General features: G+C 44.2%; 1 protein-coding gene across 2 annotated transcripts; it reads left to right on the top strand.

The window, feature by feature from the left end:
- Positions 1-1,490: 1,490 nt before the first annotated feature.
- Positions 1,491-6,764, top strand: LOC147697265 (histone H2A, embryonic-like). Of its 2 annotated transcripts, none has more exons than XM_086933324.1 (2): positions 1,491-1,558; positions 6,256-6,764. In XM_086933324.1, the coding sequence occupies exon 2, from the start codon at positions 6,265-6,267 to the stop codon at positions 6,673-6,675; it is 411 nt and encodes a 136-aa protein (XP_086789450.1). In that variant the 5' UTR covers positions 1,491-1,558; positions 6,256-6,264; the 3' UTR covers positions 6,676-6,764. The 2 variants fall into 2 exon arrangements, with proteins under 2 accessions (XP_086789450.1, XP_086789449.1); XM_086933323.1 differs by having other exon boundaries at positions 1,533-1,693.
- The last annotated feature ends 18,494 nt before the right edge of the window (positions 6,765-25,258 follow it).

Genomic DNA, 25,258 nt, shown 5'->3' with positions numbered 1-25,258 from the left:
AATCTCTCCTAAAAGACAAAGCTTCACTATCGGAGCGAGCACACGGCTGGTTAACTATACAAACGTACAATATACTCACACCATAGACTTACCTTTTGACTAGTTTTACCAAAAAAAGCAAAAGAGTCATTCCTAAAACACCGGCTAGGAGTATTGCCCTCAGCAGACCACATGGCCCCTTGGCTACGCCCACCAAAGCCAGCCAAATGCTGCCTGTGCGGGAACCACGAGGAAAATATTGTACACCTCATCACAATCTGTAAAGATCTGCAGAAAGACCGCAGGAACCTGTTGAGACCCCTATTCAACAAAAAAGGAATCAGGTCATGTAGACAAGCATCCCTGGCCTGTTTCTCGGGCGATGACGTCCATTTGGCCTGCCGACTGGTAAAATACTTTGAAGCCGTAGAAATCAGAATTAATACAAGGAAAGAACAAACGGACAAAGACAGTGCTCCCTCCATACTCCTAGAAACAAAACATTAAGATTGAATAGATTCATAACCGGCTAACGAAACTAAACAACGACGGATCACTAGAAGTTACGAGCCCACAGGGAAAAGGATGGACTTACTTCCATAAGGAATGTGGACCCCAAATAGGCCCTTGAACGGGAAAGGAGGCAAGGACTGACAAAAGAAACCTTCTCCGAGGAAATGCAGAAGTTCCCAGTGGCAGACAAACACTTCCTTTTTTAACAGATTTTAATCCAATTTTTACTATTATCAAAAATGAAGCTCTTGTCTCAAAAATGTTCTTAACTTTTTATTTCTGTCGGTTTTTGTAATGGTTTTTATTAACTGTACAATAAAGTTAAATTCAAATTCATACATAACCTTGAGCAAGTGGAGATACATGTTGTATTCTCAGAATATGCTATTTTCAAATAGTAAACAAGTCATCAAGCGATCTTCAGTGTTGTCACTTTTTGCATTTCTAGAGAGCTCTAAACATTCCTAATTTCATTTGTGCATGGCTGATCCAGTCCAGGTGTCTTTCGTTGTATATTAGGATTTTAAGCTTTGTTTTATCTGGTATAAAACCACAACTATCAATCCCAGTACTCAAATAAATTTAAGGGGCTGGATAAGGTACTCACGCATGGATCTGTGAAACTTGAGAGCTCTGTACTTGGCTGACATCATTAGAGGGACCAGATGACGCCATGTCTCCAGGACATAGCTGTTCCAGTTCTGGGTTGTGATTTAGTACATCAGTGGATTCTGGGAGTTGTAGTCTTGGTTCATTTTAATTGAGTCAAGAGGCTCAACACACCTAATAAAATTTAAAAACAAAATCCAGGAATTCTAAATTGGTGTCACGCACGGATCCATCTGGTCACCCTAGAAAATTAAAAAACAGACGCTACTTAGCTAAACATTTGTATTTTAAACTCTACATTTTATCAGTGGGTGCTCGGTTCGGGGAGATGAAAGGCGTATTATAAAAAGACCTGTAAGCAAGTCCCTGATATTAACACTGAATTATTCGAAAATAATTAAGCTTCGGGGAACCAAAGAGAGGAAGAGGGAAGCACGTCGACGTAATCAACACGCAGGTGATACTAACTGGCAGTCTGGGTCCGCAGGCGGGTGGGCCCGAGGCTCGTGAGGGTTTAAAAGGAGCTGCTCGGGAGCTAGCACTTATTAGCTTTTGGAGTTTTAAAGAAGCTGCCGCAGCGTTGAAATATAAGGTGCTATTATGATTTATTTTTTTATATGTAACTCGTTTATTAGTTTTTATTTCCCAAGAAATGTGGCTAGTGTTATTGAGTTAATTGGCATTTCGCTGTCCTACTTTTTGCTAATAAGTAAAGGGTTTATTTGGAAGGAAATATTAATCTGCAATGCTTAAGTAGTGTTTTGGAAAAAAGCATGCACCGGTTTTTTGTTTTTTGAAGAGACTAGCGAACGCCAGCGTTAATACATTATGAGGCTGCTTAAACTTCATTCAATCCCCGTGGCTTCTAGTGTTTTTCTCGCTCTTGTAGGTTCTTCAGCCATTCGTCCTTCCATTAGTCCCCTTTCAGTTTATTTTAAACTGTCTTCCGCTGAGTCCACCTGTGGATTAATAAGTGCTTACCCGCAGCCCCATCGCGAATTGAACACTAGAAAGCTGTACGACGTGGGGGTTTGTTAGCATCCTTGGGTGGAAACTACGTGATTACCTTGAGGGAAAGTGCTTAAAAATAAAGCGTTACAAAGTAATAAGCGGGGGGGGGGGGGGTGTTGTGTGTGTCCGGTGTAGAAGTATTTTAGCGTCGCTGCTTTCTAATCTTTCACTTGACGCATAACACTAGAATTCTACAGGTCCTATTGGTAGATGCCAGGAGTACAACAGTTGTCAGTCCGCCAAATGAGGCCTCCAAGCAGCCTCTTAGGGGAAATGCTTGCAATGCAGCTGCTGATCCGGCCATTAGTGTGGGGAGAGGCCTACACAGACTAGCAAGGATGGGGAACACATGCAAGGCAGACTTAAAGAGAACTGGGGTAGGGATAGGCAGCTGAGACGAGATCTTCGAGGACCGGTGTGTATGGGGTTGGGGCAGGCGCGCGCGTGTGTGTGTGGGGGGGGCGTCTGTCTCATTCTTCCCGGGCTGTATTACAATAGGTGTCCCAGTTGGCAGGGCGGATTTATCGGATACTCTGGCATTACTGAAATGCCTTCAAACGGGCCCCGTTCTGTAATCTACGTAATGGTATGATGGCAGGAGGGAGCTAGGACCCTGTATGAGAAGAGTATTCGGGGAAAGGGAGCGTTCTGGTAGATGGAGGTAGAAAGGGAACCGTGAAAGTTGCCAATAAAGTAAGTTACAGGTCCGTATAGTTTCTCATTCGTGCAGTCACGATATCGCAAATGGTGTCAGAGCAATACATATCCAAGAGCTGCTGCGCCCTCTGTTGCAAATGAATTGTATGGGTATGCCCCCCCCCCTTTCTGAGCTGTATTGCAGACAGGTGAGCTGGTGCCCACTCTGCATCTCTCTTGGAAGGGGGGTCTAATGGATCCCAACATCTCTCTGCAGGTGGGTGGCGTTAACTACTTCCGGTTGCAGGGGGGGTCTCGCCTCCTTTGTAGATGCAAGGTGGGTTGTCGCCTTCAGTGAAAGGTGGATTTGTGACTCTAAACAGCCTGGTCAGCTCATCCTTAAGCTTAACAGGTCCACATCTGTGGCTGTGCTTTGGCAGCACGTTAACTGTAATAGCATGCCCTGTCCCAGTCTGCACCGGGGCACACACTTAATGGTGCTAACTGGGGCTGTGAGCCCTACATGTAATGGGCACCCACATTGTAAATCCACTCCTGTCTCTGTGTACTTACTCAGGGTAACTTCTACGCACGTTCCTGTTATTACCTGGGGAGTATTTGAGGGTTCTGCTGCTGTCAATGGCTAAGCACCTGAGGGGGTTCCACTTGTGCCTCTGTCATAATGTTCTTTTTCTTTAATTTGTAATTCAAACCATGGATTCTTTGCTCCGAAACCGTTCTGTAGTCTTTGCGTTCAGCTCTGACAGGCTGGTGCTCCATAGATCCACTTTCTGTTTACAACTGGTTCTTCTGCTGTGCCTTGCAAACCGAATGCTACACCACCTACAGAACTCTTCAGACTTCAAATTCCGGTATCTAACAGATTTGCTTCTGACCATTTACTCTTGTGATGCTAACCCACTTAAATTCCTACAGCCTGGGATTCCTGACTTGTGTCTGTCATTACTGCAGCAGCACGGCAGTGCAACATGTCTGAAACCTTTGACTCAGCTGGTTCAGTTTGCACTTGTTCCGAGCTTAAACTGAACAATTTGCGAAGGAGAAGGCAGTGGTCCATGGACTGCCGAATGAGTGGGCTACATCTCGATCTACTTCCTAAAACTATATTGCTGTTCAAACACGATCCATACTCTGCCACGCGCTTCAGCATCGCATTGTGATACTGCTTAGACCAGCAGTGTCGCATAAATGAGTCTATCCCGAGGCAAGGGTGATATATGTAAACTTGTTTTTACTAAGACACTCCAGCGTAGGCTGGCCTATAACATTCAGTCGTAAGTGGGCTTCTTTCCACACAAGGAGTAGCCAGCATCAGAGCTCTCGATCTAGCAGCTTTTCTTGAATCCACCTGCCCCTCCCAGGTTCCAAGATGCAGGGCATAACAAATGGCTTCTGCTGTAGCTGCTACTAAGGGCTGGTTGCTTCCAGTGTTTGAAACGCAGCGTTATCTTCAGTTTGATAGTCTTGTATAAGGTGGGATAGAGATCGCTGTGTAGTTGGGATTTGTCTAAATCTAAACCACGTCTCTTGGTAAAAAGGTCCAGATAATCCATAGGCGCTCTAACTATGTCAACGTTGCGATGGCTAGGGTGATGACTAACATTACCCCAAAAAATGTTTAATGTACTGATCCTCTAAACTTGGGGGCTGAGAAGGAGGGCGGATCACTGAGGCAGGCTTCAAGGTGGCAATGGGGACCAATCACTGAGGCAGGATTGGAGCGTTTCAATGTAAATTAATCTCTGCATTAGGATCTGTGTATGGGGGTCTGTAGGGCGGTAGGTTTCATACTTTGGGTACAGTCAACCTAGTTATCCCAAACTTTTCCTTTGTACTTGAAGTTGTAAATCATTTTGAGGATAGAAGTTTGAAGATTTCTTAAGGTACTTGATCTGATCTCCACAATCCAAAGGTGCGTGATTTCTGTGATCTGAAGTACTGTTTGACTACTTACAATCACTCTAGACAATCTGTGGTGGGATGAAAGGTGGTCTCTGTGGTCCAGTATCACTAGCAAGTGGCTTCTGATAGCAGAACGCGCGGTGATGGTGATAGTTGGGTGTTGTCTGTGGCAGCGCAAACTAGTACAAGTTTTTTTTTTACCCTCAGTTGCTAGTCCCAAACTTGCACGTGAAAGGGGATTGGCGGACTGCTCATGCTGCAGCCATCCTCACTTTGAGTTCATGGGTGCACCTGTCTAGTGTCTCTGCATTGCCTTGGATAGTGTGTCCTTAGACCCCCTTATCTGCTGAATGCATAAATGTGCAATGGATGTTAACTTTACATTTGATGTGGGGTGTCTAGGTTTCATGTCTGTCAAGTAATGGGCTGTCTGCACTTGTGTACTTTGCTTCTTGATCTCGCCGACCATGTCCCAAACATCCTGTGCACTAGTAGTATTGTGTGAAACATGCTTAAAGGCAGCAGAGCATTACACAGGGACACAAGTAAAGGTTCTTCAAGTAACTGTAGGGGGTATCTCGGCTCTGAGAAGGAGTGGATGGAATATGTCATGATGAGGTCTTCAATTAGCTTTTTAATTGTAGCTATTCTGATGTATTTTCCACATCCTGGGCTCCTAGATGAAGAGGCCCTATTACCTATCAAGTTGGTGCGTGTTGGGTAATCCTATGTCTTTACAATGTTTATGTTTGAGCGCGCATTCGCAGCTCGATTCTGCCAGTCACCCCTTAAAGCCTTATCCAGTCACACATGCAAAGTATAATCTACTGTTGGTGGGTGATCAGCATTCAACTAATCACCACAACTATGGGACTGTCTCACTGTTCTGACCAGTTGTGCTATCATCTAAATTGATATGGGCTGAAACTAGCTTAAGTGAAAGCCTGGAGTAGTTGGCTGAGCTTGGCTGTTAACGGATTTTTTTTTTAATTTAAGTGCTAAAGTCATGCATTTGACTAAATGTTGGTCATTTTTATATATATATATATATATTTTTAATGTTTTATCCCTCTAATTCTTCAGCCTCTTGTTATAAACTTCTCTGGTGACTCCTTGGTCTTCTCACCTGGAGTTGTTACTAATTCCCACTTTAGGCTCTTTATCATTGGCTCTTCTTGTGTGCATATGCTTGCTGTTGAGTGCATCTATTTGGAAACTCGGTGTAGGAAACTATTGTCTGAGCTTACTGGCAAATGGTCAAAGCCAGAACTTTCCTGGTCCTAAATGTTGCAGTATGGAGTGATCTGGACCATCTGCTCCAGTGTATGCCCCACATCCATTTAGGTTAAATTAAGTGGTGTCTTACTTCTGGGGTGTTAAATATCAGTCCAGGTGGATCGGATCATGGTCAGTTTTTCAGAATAAATGACTATGTAAATGAGTTTCATTTAGCTTAATTGCATGTATAAATTATATAGATGTTCTGAATTTGATTGAGAGCTGTCACTGGAGTAAGAGTGCCAGCTCACTTTTTTGACTTTCCAACCAGATCTTCTAACTGGAGTACTTGTTTGATATTTGTAGGCCCGAGACATGTCTGGACGTGGCAAGAAAATTGTGAAGCAGAAGGCTGGTCCCAAGACTAGGTCCTCCAGGGCTGGTCTGCAGTTTCCAGTTGGCCGCATCCACAGGCTTCTGAAGAAAGGCAACTACGCAGAGCGGGTTGGCTCTGGGGCTCCAGTGTACCTGGCTGCTGTCCTGGAATACCTCACTGCAGAAGTACTGGAACTGGCAGGAAATGCTGCCCGGGACAACAAAAAATCCAGAATTGTTCCTCGACATCTGCAGCTGGCGGTCAGGAATGATGAAGAATTGAACAAACTGTTTGATGGTGTGACCATTGCTGAAGGTGGTGTGCTACCGAACATACAGGCTGCGCTTCTACCCAAGAAGACTGCCAAAGGATCTTCCGAACCCGAAGCTGTTCAGTCTCTAGAATTTTAGAAACTTGTCTATTGTTACATGATGCACTTCAATGTATAGTAAATGTTTTTAGTACTTAATTTAATAAAATGTTTTAGTTGCTCAACTTATCATAGTTGCAATCTTTTCTGGCATGATACAGCTTGGTAGCTAAGAGTGAGCATTTAGTATGTGGCTTGCGGTAGATATGTTGCAAAGGCTACACTAACTCAAATTATTTTCCAAATAGGAGTGCAGTAGATGGCTCAAGGGTAAGTCCTTTAAGGTGGCTTCTGAACACGGAGTCCCTGAAACTTAGGTAATCTTTCTCTCCTAAGTTAAGATCAGGAGGTGCTTAAGGCTGTGTTGGTCTGAACGATGAGAATTCAAAACTGTTCCTATGAAAGCAGCAGTCTACATATTGATCCTGAAAACACCTTGCAGGCTGATCAAGGAATTGTCGTGCTGAGGCACTTACATAAAGCTTTTCAAAATGTATGGGTTACTTGGCCGGGTACAACGAAAAGAAGTTAGTTATCTTTCACTGTAAGACACCCTTTTGATGGTTTAAACAGCAAGGTTTACATGGAGTAAGGGAGCAGCTTCGTAAGACCAGGAGTGACTTGTGTTGGTTGTCGGGGGGGGGGGAGAAGGCTGAAGAGGGCAGGATCTGGAGCACAACATGCCCATATTTAAGTTACCCTTCTTGTGAAAGACTGCATCAGGAAAGTGTTAATTCTGACCAGATGTCTCAGCTGAAATGGGAAGGAAGGGTATCTCTGTATGGTCTACAGCTTAAAAAAAAAAAGTGTGTGTGTGTGTGTGTGTGTATGTATATATATATATATATATATATATATATATATATTCCGCATTCACTCACGATCAAGGATGGCACTGACACAGTGAATTCGACTCAAGTAAAAGTTTTATTCCATCAAGCTGCTACAGACTTGTTTCGGCGGAAGCCTCCGCCTTGCTCACTTTATCTGCCATGAATGACACTATCAGTTATATACATTTTAGCACATACAGTTACCTCACTGTGATTGGTTTCACGTTGCCTTGGTTACCATAGAAGTGACGGTATTCAAGAGAACAGACATATAAGAGTTTAGTGTTTACAAAATTACAAATTATAAACTTGAATTCTCCAAATATTGCTTAAAGGTTAACCCAAAAGTGTGCATTTATAATTTCGTGTTAAATGCCTTATTACCAAATTGGATTAAAACACATACAATTGAATAACGTAAATGTCTACCAAGTGGTATACTGGTTACATGCACATTTTGAAATCTGGTGTTTTGGTTAGCATTTGCTAAATAGGGAGAGGAAGACCTGATCCTAAACACGTGCTGAGGAATTATGCAAATTCGTGTGACTCCATAGAATTTTGGTGAATACACGCTTATGTAACGCATTAAATGAGTTGACATTCGGTATAACTATGTGTGTGTGTTTAAACAAATCACATTGCATCTGCAGATAAATACGTATACATAGTGACCATGCCACACATCTCATCCTGTCCTTTACTATAAAATGTAAACATACAGTTGTTTCAAATATAGAATTCGCACGAAATGATACTCAAACGATATATATTCCAAAACCTCTCCCGAGGGGAAAGAGTGAGCCGCACACATCGCGGTAAAATTAAGTTTTATTTCGACAGTTAAAAGGAGGCTCCCGTGTCCTTGTGCATTTCAGCCACCTTGGCCTTCTTCAGAGGAGGAGCCACAAACATCTTGGGGCTGTACACACACACTATAACTCTTCAATATAAATAACTGCCATTTAAAAATAATTTACAATTAACCCACTATGCCCTCCCCCGAAAGCCCAGTCCCATAACATAATCATTGCTTATCCATCCCTTCCAAAAGTTACTTGTACTGTTTTTTCACACTCACTTCCCCTGAGTCATCAGGACATTTCAGACCATCTAATAAGTGATTTCATGCTTGTACCTGGTAAATTGATCTTTCCTCCTCCCCTCCCCCCCTTCCTATATAGCACTCCACTCTTGTAGCTTGTCGTCCTGCTTCCATTTGACTACACTGGAAGACCTAGCTGCGGCCCTCCAATGCACAGTTGTCTCCCGACTTGCATGTACCCCGCCCCCGAAGACGAGCCACAGATTAAAACTCAATAGTTCAGACACAATGAAACACGGTGGCAGGGTATAAGATGCCGCATCACTATCTGTGTTCAACAGAATATATTGGAAACTCAGTTACTGTTTCCTCAATGGTCCCATACACATGCCCAGCTTTAAGAACCAGACACCGTCGGTGGTCCTTCATACAATATATGAACACACAATAATAGAGGCACCTAATCATGGGCATCTAAACACAACCCTTGGGTTAGTCCATAGGCCAGCAAAAATCATGATGTTGGAGGCAAATTGTTCTTAATGTAGTCGTCAGTCCTTTTATTCATTTGATTTATACAAACTAAATGTGCAACACAGCCAATGTTTTTCGCCATGTGGGCTTCTTCAGGGTGTATTCTGATCCAGTAATGTCCTACAAGGAATTGACCAGAAAATAAGACTAAATGTAGTTGCAAATTGTAGTTCAAATCGCAAAGTATCTGTTTGCAACTAAAACATAAACCTTTGAATTGAAAAGGACTGGGAAGTGAAGTTTAGCCGGCCGCACAGAGCCTTTGGCTGCATAGCACGACACCTTATGCGTGCCAGTTCTTGATTTTACAAATCTTGAACCTTGCGTGTCAGTTGCCAACATCGCTACTTTATTAAGTCATGCATTCCTAGATCATGTTTTGAACTCACAAGACTTCTCACCTACCTCTGGTATGGGGTAAGCAAAGTTCTTTTCCTATTAAGAGCTACAAGGGATGTTTCTCGATCATTCCATAATGCCTGATTAAAATGTTACCACTTTAATGCAGTCCAATGCAGTGCACAGCCCTTAAAGCACTGCGGTGTGGTTCCTTTATAATCCTACCCCAATGAGGAGCACACTGGCTATTGCCACCCAATGTGGCAAATTGCCCACTGGGTATCAAGAGTCAAACTTCCTCAAATTGCAGCCTGCCACCCCCCCCCCCCCCCCACACACACACCCTCAACACCCTTGTAAAGATCTCCTCCTATCCCAGGCACCCAATGGTTAGCCCAGCCTGCTAAATATCTTTATCTTCTGCTTGGGTTAATTTGATTCAAACTTTTACACAGAATCCAGAGAAAATAGGGCACTTGAGCATGGGCTTGTTGGAGCATACATCTCGCAACTATACAGGTATTCCCTGCACAGGTCTCCTGGGGCTAACAGTATTCTATATAACACATCTAAATCTGGTATAATCTCAATTTGCCTCACCTGGATGTCTCTGGGTGGACCTACTGTACAAACCACTGCAACTGTGCGGCTAAGTAATACGCTTTCAGATTGGGAACGGCTAATCCTCCCTTTGATTTTGGTCATTCCAATTTAGCAATGGCCACTGTACACTGCCTGTTTGCCATATGAGGCAAACAGCAAATAAAGTTCATGAAGGACCCTACAAGGAATTCCTCATAGGTAGTGCAGTGAAAAAGTGAAGCTATCGGCAATGCTATTCATCATGCTACTGAAAGCGGACTTGTCCTCCAGAACTCTACACATAGACATACGATAATCCTGCCAATAGTACAATCCAACAATTCAGATGGTGTACTGTATAGTCAAACCCCCAAATATTTCAGGCAAGTTACTTTCCCAGTAAGCCCCCATAAATTGTCAGGTCGCAGCATATCCTTCAGTAGTGGAAACTGATAGTTTTAGACAAGCTTTAGGGAGACAAATCTATCGGAGGCAATTACATGGGGTAAATCTGCATTTGTATCTCCGGAATAACACTATCGGCCACATGCATCAATGTTCCTGTTTGCGAATTCTTAATTGCGAAAATTAAGGAATCTCAATTAAGAACTTGCAAACGGCTATGCATTAAGAATCACACTTTTTTTTTGCGATTTCTTAAATTTCCTTAATTGCGATTCACAGTTTGCGAATCGCAATTAAGGAATCACTTTCCATTGATTCCTATGGGCCTAGAGGCCCATAGGAATGAATGTGAAGACCTTCTCATTTTGCGATTCGCAATTAAGGAATCGCAAAATGAGAATGCAATTACACGGGTGCAGGGGGGGTCCAAAGGACCCCCCCGCACCCTTGAAATGTACCTTAAAGTACGTTTTTCACACGGGCGTGTGTGTGTAAAATGAAACTTTCAAAAATGCACTTTTGTGCATTCTTTAAAGTTTTTGCAAATTAACCATGAAGGCTAACTTCATGGTAATTTACCACTTCCTATTTGCGATTTCGCAATTAAAAAAAATCATGCATTGCATTTATGAAATTGCGATTTCTTAAATGCAAATGCAATTTAAGAAATCTCAAATTGCGATTTCTTAAATTGCGAAAAAAGCAAAACCTTAATGCATCTCAAAAAAGGCATTTGCAAACGGCTGAATTTTGCGATTCGCACCATTTGCGAATGCGAAAACCCTTGATGCATGTGCCCCATTATGTAACACTGAATAGTGCTGAACGCCCTATACCTCTTTTAGACCTCACATAGCTATCAAGTTGTTCTACTACAATGGCGAATAATGGGGAAAGGGGGCAGCCTTACAGTACCCTTCCCAACCACATACCTTTCTGAGATCTGCCTACCTATTTGGAAATGGGCAGTAGGTGCCACATACAGGAACTTCACCTATTGGACAAACCAGTTGCGTAACTCCAATTTAATGAGCACCTTATAAAGGTAATCCCAACTAAGACTATCAGAAGCAGTTTCATCTATTGAATGTGTTTAAAAATGAAATATGTAGCAGTGCCAAATAGGGCAATAACCTTATCTCTTATCCCAGTGTCCTTCTATGGATAGATTCAGAAAAGGGGGTGGTGATGAACAGAGTGTCTGAATTAAGCAGACCACTCTTACCTAGTCCAAAGATCAGGCTTGATCCATCACCGTTTTTTAGCTCACTGCACCATCCCAGCTCAGAACTTGGCTATATGCAAATTAGTCTGACCCTGGCCCAGTGCATCATGGGAACAGGGCAGACCAAACTACCAAGCCAATTCTTATACTGGGAAGGAAACAAGCTACCGGGGACCGGTTTCTGGCATTTCAGCCGTCTTCGGCCCGGCTTGCTTGAATCCTGATGGTGCAATGAGCTAGGGACTCACATCTGAGTATACCCTTCCACTCTGTTCATCACCACCCCCTTTTGTAAATCGAATTTGGCCACTATAGGTGTGGCAGGGTATACTCAGACATGAGTCCCTTTCTCACTGCTCCATCAGGATTCAAGCAAGCCGGGCCGAAGACGGCTGAAATGCCAGAAACCGGTCCCCGGTAGCTTGTCTCCTTTCTGGTAAAGAATTGGCTTGGTAGTTTAGTCTGCCCTGTTCCCATGATGCACTGGGCCAGGGACAGACTGATTTGCATATAGCCAGGTTCTGAGCTGGGATGGGGCAGTGAGATAAATAACGGTGATGGATCAAGCCCTGATCTTTGGACTGGGTAAGAGTGGTCTGCTCAATTCAGACACTCTGCTCATCACCACCCCCTTTTGTAAATCGCTTCTATGGATAGGCCAACCCTGCTACAGTGAAAATAGCTTTGGGGGACTTGTCACTGTAAGGGCATGTTTAACATTAAACCTTTACATGTTCTACTTTTAAATACCTATACACTGACACCCAGATCTAGAAACCTCATCCCTCTAACGACATCCTCAGACTTAACAACACTCTAAAAGAAATTCAACGCTGGCTATCCCAAAATCCCCTTAAACTCAATCGGGGAAAAAACAGATCCTCTTCTCCAACAAAGAGAACCCACAAATCGCAGAATGGCTTAAAGCTTTGGATGCTCTATTGTAATCACACCCTGGCTAACTCTGTAAAATCCTTAGAAATCACCTTAGACCCCAAACTGGACATGACTAACCACATCACAAACTCTGGAAAGATTGCCTTCCTTAACCTAAAGCTTCTCTACAAAATCAAACCATTCATCCCTACTAAAGACATCAAACAAGCCACCCAATCGCTGGTGCTATCCAGACTCGACTGTGGCAACTCTACCTTAACCGGAGCCTCAAAATCCCACCTGGCTCCCCTCAACGCAGCAGCCAGAATGGCCACTGGAATCAGGAAATATGACCATATCTCACCAGCACTAAGAGAATTAAATGGCTCCCAGTTGAACAGCGAGCTAATTTCAGAAGGGCATGCCTCATGCACTAAACCCTCCACACTGGAAAACCGGACTATCTGGCTGCCAAACTCGCGAGGGCCGGACAGACAAGAATCCGCAGGAGCTCGAACGCTGTCGTTCTCATCCCCTTGAGCACGCAAACACAAAACAGCTGCAAGGTCATTTGCTGGAATCTCACCAAAAATCTGGAACTCAATCCCAGCAGACATCAGAACTATCCTGTCCTTCACTAATTTTAAAAAACGCCTAAAAGCCCTCCTAAATTGCGCCCTGCCGAATGGATAGCCACCGCCCTCACGCTATCTCTGAGCCCGGTGCTCTGATTCTACACCGCTCGGATATAACTCAGCCCGCTTCAAGAAAAATGTGCAATAAAATTAAGCTGCCTCAAGATTTTCGACCTACCTTAATAAAGCATTCAATGAGGCTACCTCAGGACTCAACCACTACCTCAAGAGGCCTTAGCACTCCGGGACTACCAAACTTTGTTTTAAGACTGCTCTACTATGTTAACTATCATGAAACACTGTTGTAAAGTGCTCAATACCCTCGGGTCAGGTTAGAGCTATATATATATATATATATATATATATATATATCATGCTGCTTGTATTATGGGTACTACGGCCTACTTAGTGGTGACGTTGTAATTTTTTTGAGAAGGACATAGGCCTGCCTAAAAGAGTATTTTGATAGATCGAATTCTACACCTTTACAACTGCATAGTCAAGCTACATGGTAGGGCTGGAGTCCTGCTTTATAGTGCCACTGCAGTGGATGGCACAAAGAATACGCCAATCCATTGGTGAATCTTGATATGTAGGCCCTGGTGTACTCGGTAGCATACACTAGTGACCTATAGACAAATTAAATAAACCAGAGAGAGGTATACGAATCTTCCCATGTTTAGATTGAAAGCTTAGGCACTTTCCCACTCTTTAGAAGTGCACAGAGTTCTAAGACCAACAAACGCAGCCGAGGCAGATATCTGGGGGGAATACCATGGAAAAGATTATTTCCAATATTTCCTTCATTTCTGCTGCTCCCGTCAGGAACTCGTATCTGGGTTAAATGTACTGCTATTCTAAAGCTAAAATTAAAGTAGAGGGAGCCAAACGGCTATGAAAACCCAACAGTTAATATTCCAGGGTTTACTTTGGTCACAGATGTATGCAGTGTGAGAAGTTGGCCTGATATATGTTTCCAATTCTGGAACCACCTTGTATCAGTCCAAACAACCCTTATGGTGTCTGGTTGTAAGTCAACCTTATTAGACAAGCTATCTTAATGGTAGCATAGACTAAGAAGCCTTAAAGGCTTAACTCAAGAGGTCGTGTTAAGCGAGCTGTTTTACCAATCACAGTCCTGTAATATCAAATGAAAGGACACCACACAAGTATATATTATAAAAATATATGTATTTATTTCTAAAATAATCCCCAGTACTCTTTATGAGCAAAGCGGCACAAGCGTTAAATCAAAAGCACAGTATAACATACAAAGTTGCACAATTATGGATGAGGGCGGGTGGCCACTCAAACCATATATTAAAAAAGTGGTATAAGAGATACCAATCGAACAGTGGTTAGGCCTAGGGAATCGCTGGGAGCAGTCGGGACTAGCAATGCTGAAGTCGGGAAAAGCCAGCGGGATTCGGGTGCAGCGCTTAAAGCGTGGCTTGCACCAATGCAATGTCAATGGTGCGTAAAAGTTACACAAATAGAGTTTAAGGATACTTCCGCTGAACCTAGAAGGACCAAACTTTAGACACAGACCCTAGAGGTGTGTACCAGTATGGGAACACCGGCGTTGCAATGTTACCTCACCCACAGGAAGCGGGTGCATAGGGTTGAAGTGGCGTCGGGTTTTGTCACGCAGGTTCTTGGTGCTTGAAGCTGAAGATGCTGCAAGCGATGTGAAGGAGAAGTGTCCGGTGTGATCCAAGGGTGGATCAGAGTAGAAAAGTACCTGAAAGCAGAGGGGACAGGGTCTGGGTCACTCAGCAGTGACCAGGGTGGAACCAGGACGGAACCAGGCAATGTCGGTCGTAATCAGGTGGTTGTCGAGGAGCTTCTCTCCGCTGCCACGTGGGCTCTGGGGCATCTGCGATGTCCAGGAGCAGGTCACGAGCTGTCCCACGCAGGCTCTCACCGTCTGCCGTGTCGGCTTCAAGATCGGAGTTAACAACACTTGGCAAAAGCAATCCACGCGGGATTGGGAGATCGCTTCTCACTCAGACCAGGAGGGTCAGAGTGGGGGCTCCTTTTCAGAGAAGCTGGCGCAAGTCTGGAGCAACCAGAATCGCAAGTCTGTTTTAGGTTTTCATTGGCACAGGGGCCACAAGCCAGCTGGCAAGTGACCGGGTCAACGCGTTGAGCCAAAGAAAGCAGAACGGCCCCACGCAGCACGTGTAGAGGGGTGAGCTTCGGTGCAAGAGTGGCTCAGGGTGAAGGCTTCTCAGACCCCGGTGTACAGCTTCGTGGGTCGCTCGTGGGCTGCACTGTCAGCATCTCGTGGTCTTTTCAAGATGGCGTGCCCCACGCTTTCGGTCGCCTCCACGGGTCTCCGCTCTGCAGGGACTGTGGATCGGGCTGTAAGAAGGCAGGCAAGCTTGATCTCGTTGATCTCTGTTGCTTGAGTTCTGGCGGGAACTGCAACAAAGCAGACGTTGAGGTGCTGGATGGTGCCTGTTTGCATAGGGTGGTCACTTCTTGACCACAAGGGAGAATCTTCAGTCTTCTACGTTGAGTAGGATGTCGAAGGGTCCAGAGTTTTGTTTCAAATGTTTCATCAGGATAATCTGAGTGCGTGGGCACTGCTCTCATTCTTATACCAATCTAGGGGGCTGGATTACCTGCTAGGTCCCCTCCTATGGGTGGGACCCAGGAAGGGGTGGATACACCCCTTTCCTTTGATCCAGGCCGCGCTGGGACAGGGCCTGGTGTGCCCCAGAACCGGTTTGGCCGGATTATGCAAGGGGCAGCCTTGTGCTCCCCAGGCAGTGTCTGGTTTCTTTCAAACCTCCCTGCTACAGTCCACTATCTCCTGTCTGGGGTGGTGTCACACCGCCCTGTGACAGGAAACCCTTTGTCCAGGCCTCCTCTGCTGAGTTTCGGTCAGCAGCAGGAGGTCAGACTTGTGTCTGTGGCAGAAGCATCCATTTTGTGGATCTGAGGCTCTTTTAAAAATCAACCGCGTTTCAGTAAAGTAACATGTCTTCTCCCTCTAGAGAGGTGGAATCTATCCCCGTCGAGAGAACTGTCGAGGGGATAGTATTCCAAATCATATGACACCTTACACGACATGTTTTGATAAAGCCAAACCAAAGTTGCTATATAACTGTGAGGATTATAAGGCACTTAATAGTATATGGTATGGCATTATCCCGGAACAGCTTAAGGAGTTGTTCCCGACCGCTGCAGACAGGCTCAGCTCATGCTATTGCTCCATCTCACATTAAACCACGCACTCTGCCTTCAGGATTGATAAGGCCTTCCATAGGAGTGGCTCACAGGTTTATATGTGTCCAGATATAGGTTTAGATATAGGTATACTATATCTAAGCAAGGGGTGATTACACTCAGATTCAAATACTTTATTCGGTTAAAAAAGAAAAAGAACCATAAAAGTAGCATGAAAAGGTACAATTTACAAGGGGTTAAGTATTTATTATTTAAAATCACAGAAGAAAAACACCAACATTGAATACATATATACAACATAGAAAATTAATTCATTTGAATTGTTTTACGACACTTAAACTAATTTTAAAAATTCGGCAAGTGAGGCTACCATAAAAACAGTTTCCATTTTCTGACACTCTAAAAATGCTAAGCGACATCTATATACATTTTAAATCTTTGAGAATAGGGATGATAAGTTTCCTTCGGAAAAAAGTATAAAATTTACAAAAAAATAATATATGTATATCAGATTGTGGGGACACATCATCACATGGGCAAAAACATAAATCTTTTGACCAATAATTCATCACAGGAAAGGATAATGTCCTAAAAACAATATTAAGTCTAAACCAGGTTAAAAGGAAGCGTTCATGATTGGACATATACAATGATAAATATGGCTGTAATTTTTCTCCACATAAAATATCCTGATGGACAGAAACAGTCTTTTTTCTCGCCTCCTCAATATGTCTTTTATCCCTGAGATAGGCCATACACAAGTTTTTCAAGTCTCTTCTAGATATGTGTGCCATTGATAGTGGATCCTCAAAGTATTGGGGGCAGCTTAATTCTTCATGAAAGTTTCTGACGTAGCATATCCATTTAAAATCATTAATATTGTCCAGTGCTAAAATATCCCTTAAAATAGCCCGGTTAACCACACATTCATCGTTTGTCCAAACCCTATGCCAAAGGAGGATTGGCTGAATCTTAATCGTTTCGGTAACATAAGGTACTCCCAATTCAGCGTGGCATATCATGGTTGCAGTACTTCCGGGCACGGACAAGATGTAGCGTAAAAACGTATTTTCCATAGTTTGAATTGAACTAATATTTGAGTAACCCCACAAACCTGATCCATAGGTAGCTACTGCTAAACATGTCGCGTTGTAAATAGTTAAAATTTCCTTTATGGGTTTTTTTCCTAATTTTTTCATGAAACATTGTAAGGCCATAATAGTTTTGGAAAATAACAGAGATCTAGCATGAATTGCAGCAGTCCATGAGCCACTTTCATGAAACAATATCCCCAAATATGGGAAGGTGGCGGTCCTTTCTAAGGGATTGGAATTTATAAAAATTGGCTTCAAATGCTTGCTTGTTCTTGACCCACAATACATAGAAAAGGTTTTGGAGCAATTAATTTTCAAGTCTAAGCCAAGCATGAAACTATTAAAAGATGTCACCAGAGTTTGTAAAGCCATTGGGGTGCGTGCCATCAAAACGGCATCGTCAGCGTACATCAGGGCAGGGACAGGCCTCCCACCCACCATAGGCATGTCCCTACCCTCCTGCACGAGGCGCTTCTCCAGGCCATTTATATATAACAGAAATAAAAAGGGGGCTAAAACGCACCCTTGGCGTACACCCCGACCAATCCCGAATTGTCTACCGCATTCACCATCTTTCCCATATCGGACACTTGCGGTGGCCCCTGAATATAGATCTCTCAGGAAGCATATAATGGCATTGTCTACCCCCAGTTCGACCATAATTGCCCACAATTTATTGTGTGACACACAGTCAAAAGCTGATGATAAATCAACAAAAGTGAGGTATAGGCGCTATTTTTTTAACCTTTATATACTTCTGTTGCAAGGTAAACAGATTCAATCCTTGCTCTATAGTCCCTAAACCCCTTTGGAACCCAAATTTAAAATCACTTAACACCCCGTTGTCTTCAGCCCAGCTTTGCAACTTAACTAAAACCACTCTCCCCAGAATTTTTATGGAAGAGTCCAATAAAGAAATTGGCCTATAGCACGTGCAATTTTGCCTGTCCCCTTTCTTGAAGATTGGGACTATGACCGATGTAAACCAAGTAGAAATTAGATTTTTTGCCAAAGCAACGTTAAAAAGCTGGACTAGTAATGGCCCCCATAATTCGATGTTAGCCTTATGGAGGTCTGCTGGTATACCGTCTGGTCCAGCCGCGTTACCCCCCTTAGTTGCCTTCAAGCTCGCAAGAACTTCAGGAAGGGTTACAACCAGGACTTTAGATGTATCTAAGTTTAGCAGCGTAGGGTCCTGGCCTGTATCAAGGACTGGTTCCACAGCCCTATAAAGGGAGGAAAAGTGAGCCACCCACTCATCTTCTGAAACGGCGATTTCCATGCGTGCCTTTTGTTCGTATAGGAGGGGGGTGTTAATAACCCTCCAAAAAGCAGCCGGATCCTTTAATTCTGACGCCGCACATAACTCGTCCCAAGCCTCCCTTTTTATCGTGGCCTTCCTGTCCTTCAATTCTATATTATAGTCCGTCCTCAAGTTTCTAATTAGGGTTACATCCCGCGGTTTTTTGTGAATCGCATATCTAAGCTTTGTTAGGGCTTTAGTGCACTTTTTGTCGAACCATTTCCTATTGGACTTTAGGGAGTTTTTCCTTGCAACCCACAACGACTCCTTGATTGCAGTGGAGATGATATTAAAATGGATTAATATTTCACTACTCTCGGCATGTTCATTCAAACAGATCAAAAAGCTACTCATACACTTATTCAGTAGTTTGGACAAAAAATCAACCGGGACCACTCTGCTCCATTTAAGGTTATAACCATTCTGGGTACCCAACTTCACGTCCTGCACCGTTTGGTTGGAACATACTCTATTATCGGGTGCAGCAAATAGGTTCTCCATTTTTATTACCTGTGGAAAGTGGTCACTCAATGGTAAGTCCATGATACTCGAGCTAATCAATCTACCCGCAGAGCTATGTGTACATAAACTAAAATCAATAATAGATGAAGCCCCCCGCCCGACGAAAGTTGGAACAAATGACATTGTGTGGTGGGCTAGCTCATTTGTAAACCCAAAATCAAAATTAAAAATCATCTCATTTAATAAGTCACCTAAAAGGGTATGTTCAAAATGCGTCAGGTTGATATCCTGTTCCAACATCAAACCGCAAATACCCTTCTGACCCTTTTTACAAAGAGTACAATTAAAATCACCCCCCCCCCCATAATACCATAACTTCACCCCTTTTACTCATATCAAGTTCATACTGTATGTCTGTGGTTATAGTGACAAGTACATCCTTAATCATGCTTCCTGAACAGTTATTATAAAAATTGAAAAGAACCATCTTAGGACCCTTCCTAGTGTCTATCACTATTTTTTGGTAGTAACTCGATCCAGGGGAAAAGGAGATCTTATCGTAAACTAGCAGGTTGGATATATACACAATAAATCCTCCCTTGGGTCTTCCGTGTACCCCCCCCCCCCAACGCAGGGGTGAAATAAGTTTTATAGCCATTAAGGTGTATTGGCGCGGTGGCCCAAGTTTCTTGTAAGGCTAATATGCCCACGTCAGTAATGGCATCATCCCAGGATGGATTGGAAATTTTCTGCTTTAAACCTGCCACATTCCAAAAGACCACCTTGCAATAATCATCTGTTGGTAAAGTTTCTGCAGTAACACCAGCTTGTCTGCCCTGACTCCCTTGTGTAAGCTTGTCCCCCCCTCGAATTTCATGTGTCTCCTCACACCCCAAAAAGTTTATCAACCCCAAGTCTACAGGTTTAGTTGTCTTTAGAACTTCTTCCTTTATCTTGGGGAGTCAATCCACCGCTTCCAAACAATCAAACCGGTTGAAACACGGAAAGATCGGAGGAAATTGCAGATTGCCAGACCATCCTGGGTCATAATTTTGTGGATAAAAGTAAGGAGGCCTCCCTCTATGTTTCACTATGTTCCAACCATCTTCATGCCTCCCTCCCCACTGTGTATTATAATGGTTGCTTTCAAAAGCCTGACCATTATTACCTCCTTGGTGTCGGTTGTCCCTAGTCCAACTCCACCTATTATCCGGGTGTTCGCCCTCAGGGTAAAAATAAGATAGCGCCCTAGCCACGATGGACAGACCGTGGTTTCTTGGGGGCCTTGTTGTAATATATTCGGCAGTGCGTGGGTTCTCAAATGTTATCACCACGCAATCTGTGTGTCCCCTTTTTTTATTGTACCCGATCCATGGGGCCCTTTCAACCATCAGAAGGTTACTTTTGATGGCTGGCGGGAGGCGGTAGTTATCATTCAACCAATGTATAGTTTTGTTTACAAGTCCCCCATTATTTTCATATGATTTAGCCTCTGGTTGAGGGACTCCAGTGAGAACCACAACGTACGGTGCAGCTTTTGGGGGTAAGTGTATGTTTCTACGCACCTCCCTTTTTTCTAGGTTATCTTTATCCTGTTGTAGTTTAGGAGTTTGTGTGGCTGGCACTACTTTGTCAATTGTGGAGGGAATTTTAGGTGTTGGTATGGGTTTTGGCGGTTGGTTAGTAGTAGGGACACTTTTAGCAGCTACGGGTGGCCTATTCGTAGTAGGTTTTACTTTTGGAACTTTATTATTCAAGTTAAAGCTAGGGGCACTTATATCTTTATGGATATTTTTCAGTATTGTTTCCAAACAGCATAGCCTAACCTCGATAGGTTCGAGAAGATTTTTTAGCATTTCAAAAATGTTATTATTAACCATGCTTAGGCTACTACTGCCCCCACTACCTCTAACTTGGTTATTTACTACACCACTTAGTTCCAGGATTTCCTCCAAGCTACTATCTAAGACAGTTTCATCAGGGAGACTTAATGGTAAGCCAACATTGGCCTGGTGCCCTCCCGTGGTGTCATTAGTATGAATATGGGTAACTAAATTGCTGCTCACAATCGAGGGCACCGGATCTAGATTGACTGGATCTTGGTTCTTACCAGTATGGGCTTTTTTCCCTTTGCGAGCGGTGGATTTAATGGGCTTTTGTCTATTACTCTTTTGTTTAGGGATTGCCCCCTCTTTCATGCCCCTTTCATTTAAGGCACTAGCTATGGATATGTTTTCAGTCTCATTAGCCACTGGGCCACTATCCACTAGTAAGGAGAGATTAGGGGTTGCCTCCAGGCCTTCCTGAGAACCTGGAGCATTGTAGCCCCCATCCTTATGTGCCATTACAAGAGTGTTCGGCCCAGATACACTATTAGGAGTACAAGCTTGAGCAATATGGCCTAAAGAGGAACGCTTAGCCATGGCTAAATCTTGAGACACCCTTCTGTCCAGAAGTATGATCCCTTCATCAATTAGGGCAATGGTGCGGACGATAAAGTCATCGAGGGTACCAGTCAGCTTCTTTACTCCTGCAGCTGCCATACTTCTAGTCTCTGGGCAGTTCATGACAGACCCAAATAATGTCTAGCAATAAAGCAGGAAAAAGTGTTGGCAAATAAAAGTTACCAGTCTCAGGATGTCAATGGCCTAGCGGCTCACGATGGTGGATGACAAGAATGCTTAGCCAACTTACTGTTCTGAAGTCCCACTGTCCATGGACTAATAGCAGTCGGGTAGAGTTTCTGGCCCCGCCCCGGCTCCTCAGGCCTCTGAGGGCCACAGAGGGCCCGCCCTTTGCCCGGGCTTCGCCCGGCTAGTCCCGCGCGCGTCCCGCGATGCGCGGGTCCGGTGTTGATTATATCCACCTGGTCTGCTGGGCGTGGCGGGTGGTTGACACAACGCCCCACTGCCTTCTGGGCGGCGTAGTCCTGTGCCGGCTTCACCCCTTGGTGTTTCCTGGAGCGAGCATTTCCCGCGGAGCGGGAAACGCGAGGAGTGGGTTTAAAGGTCCGTAGGGCAGGGAGTTCTCAGTTCAGCCCGTGCCTCTCTCTGCTATCTCCCAAACTCGTCCGCACTCCAAAAGGACAAATGTTACACCCACTTGCCCCAGCTGAGTGAGCACCCAGTTGTGTCAATTTAAGAACCAGCCAGGGGTGGCAAAAGCTATGCTTCAGCCCCTGGTAGGCCTTGGTGGCACCTATGCCCTGAGCACGTATAGTGCATGGTACAGGGGCTGACAAGGAGTCCATTTCCAATTGTGGTATGTACCTATAGCACATGTATTACGAATTTAGAAAGAGAACAGCCGGCTGGGGGTCTGATTAGCAGGCCCACATCCTCAGTACGTCGAAAACCAGTGAAGCAAAAACCAAAAATTGGGGTGACCATAGGATAGCAGACCCTACTCTCCTACATGCAGAAGCTGCAAAACTTTGTAAAACCTGCCCAGAGTCTCAGGATAGGTTTCTAATGCTCCCATCAGCGACTCCTAGTCCGTGAAATCCCGTTTCAGAGAATAGGTATGGAAAGGATGGGCCACTAGAAACATCAGGGAGGGGGTCATTGCCATCAATTCGACCTTGTAAAGTGTGCTACACTGAGGTGTTCCCAATGAGTTGCTTGTTACTTTATTCTTTTTTTTTTTTTTTGCCAGGGTAGGATTACCCACCCTCATGTTATGACTGATCGCAGCACACATTTAATGTGTCTGTTAAAACAAGTGTTGGGTCCTGCACTTTAGACCTCCGTGTTTCACCTGCAAATGGGGACTCTCGGAGAGATATAACGACTATCAAGAACATTGTAAAGAAGGCTGGGACACAGAAAGCGAAAGTTGGTCTAAACTATTATCTTTGTCCAATGTGGCCTGAAGTACATGCAAGTTACATACAAGTTTCAGCTCATTTCAGTGCCAACTTAGGAATTTGCTAGACGTTTCATTAGAGCAATAGGAGTAAGAGAAATGTTCAAGTGCAACATGCCCTGCCTTTACAAAGTGTACTTCGGGATATATGAGAGTTGGTCTGGATACATTTAGGGAAAACATAGGAGTATTTAAGTTAAGAATCATGGTACTTGACTTCATACTTTAAAACTTAGTATAAGGTCTTGCTTCTTTGCCCCCACTTCATGGCACAAAATGTTGACTTGGTGTTACAGGCCTTAGCAGGTCCTTGAGCCAGTGGGACAAATATCATATTGGATTGCTTAACTGGATAAATATCCTACTCATACTTGCCATAGTCATATGATAAAAATATGCCATTGGTTGAACCAATAAGGGGAAATATTGTATGCAAGAGGAGGTTGAAGGAGTAGAGTGGAATCAAATTGTTTCTTGCCTCTGATAGCTGGGAGACATTAGATGGGTCATATTACGGTTCAATGAAAGCAGGGTCTGTTTTCTGTTATGCCAATTCCTCCCAGGAATCTTTTCAAGCCTACCAGGACAAACTACTCTCCCCGAACATGTAAAAGACCTTTGAGACTGTAACCGTATGATAGCCCACATATTGGATACCAGAGGCCCGAAGCAGTGCACTACAGAAAGGCGGTTCTTTTTCTACAACTTTACATCATTGAACCATTTTTTTAACACACTTTATTATCGACTGCAACTTGGCATGAGACAAAAATACAGCAATTAGGAGCATAGCCAATCATTTTCACTTTTCTACCCAATCTCAGATCGATCAAAAGCAACGAATTACAATCATTGTACATGTGCAGTACGATGTATCCTCTGTCCATATAAACAGCATATCGCAATTGCCCCCCCCCCCCCCATCTGATCAGTGCAGGACCATTCAATGTACAATCCGTTTGTCAATACATTGACGTGCATTGTTTTTCAATAAACAAATCTAATAACTTAACCCGTCCCAGCCTAACCCCTCCCACCCCCCCACTCACTCCTGGTCATTCCATCCCGAACTCACACTGCCCGCAGGTACTCCGGGTAGCACGTAGACTACAGGGTGCAGAAGGCTAAGAATACTCATTCATTTTATACAAAGGAGGTCGTAAACCACGAGGTGTATGAGGGCAAATGTGTCCTACTGGGTCCTAGCCACTAAAGCTGGGAAGAGGTCCATTGCCTCTAGGGCGATAAGCATAGCTTCCCACTCCAGTGCTATAGGATGTTTACGTAGCCCCCTCTCTTCCTCCCTATGAAGGGCCGCCCCTTCCGCTCTACCCCATTGTAAGTCAGCTTGCCATGTTGGTACTGAGGGGGGTCTGGGGGACTTCTACTTCATGGTTATGGCCCTAATGGCCAAGACATGTAAGTCTGTAAATTTAAATCTGACTTTCTGTCTCCCGGAACGGCGTCTTAACCCCAATAACCAGGATAAGGCCTCAGTAGGGGCCGGATATTATGTCAGGGTGTTGAGGACTTGGGAGATCTTACTCCAGTAATCGCGTGAGCAGAACCATATCATATGGATAGTCTGCTTGTCCTCCCCGCAGCGAGGGCAGCAGTGGGAGGAATCATGGAACATAAGATGTAGTCTCTTGGGGGCATGATATGCTTTGTGGAGTACCATTGTTTGAATAAATTTAAGCCTGACATTGCGTGATACCCTTTTGGGATGTTCCAGTATAGTCTGCCATGCTCTATCTGCAATTTCTGTGGTTTTGTCGTCAACCCATCGAGTTCTCAGGGTTGCGAGTGGGTTCGCTGCATGTGTCCTTATCCCGGTATAAAGCCAGCGGACCAAATGCCCTCCCGGTCCCATGTAATATAATGGATGTACTAGTTCGTGTTGTGTGGGTTTAATTCGTTGTGGTGCCCAGGTAGTCCTAATGTAATGCGCTACCGTGGCATGTAACAGATATAAACGAGGTGGAGCACCTGTGATCTGCATGAATGAATCGTTGTCTAGGAGCACCTCCTCTCCAAAGAAAGAACCAACATCTTCCACCCCACTATCTGTCCAGTCCTGAAGTCTAGTTTGTGTGAGTCTGCCCTGTGGTGTGGGGATGCCCAACAATGGGATATTCGCCGCATATCGTGGGGCCACTGACGTGTAAGAAAGGGCTTTCCTCCAAGTCAAGGCGCATTTCAACAGGGGAGGACAGTCCGGGGGGAATCCT

The sequence above is a fragment of the Lissotriton vulgaris genome, chromosome 8, assembly GCF_964263255.1.
Source record: "Lissotriton vulgaris chromosome 8, aLisVul1.2, whole genome shotgun sequence".
Lineage (NCBI taxonomy): Eukaryota > Metazoa > Chordata > Amphibia > Caudata > Salamandridae > Lissotriton > Lissotriton vulgaris.
This window is presented reverse-complemented; position numbering and strand designations above follow the sequence as displayed.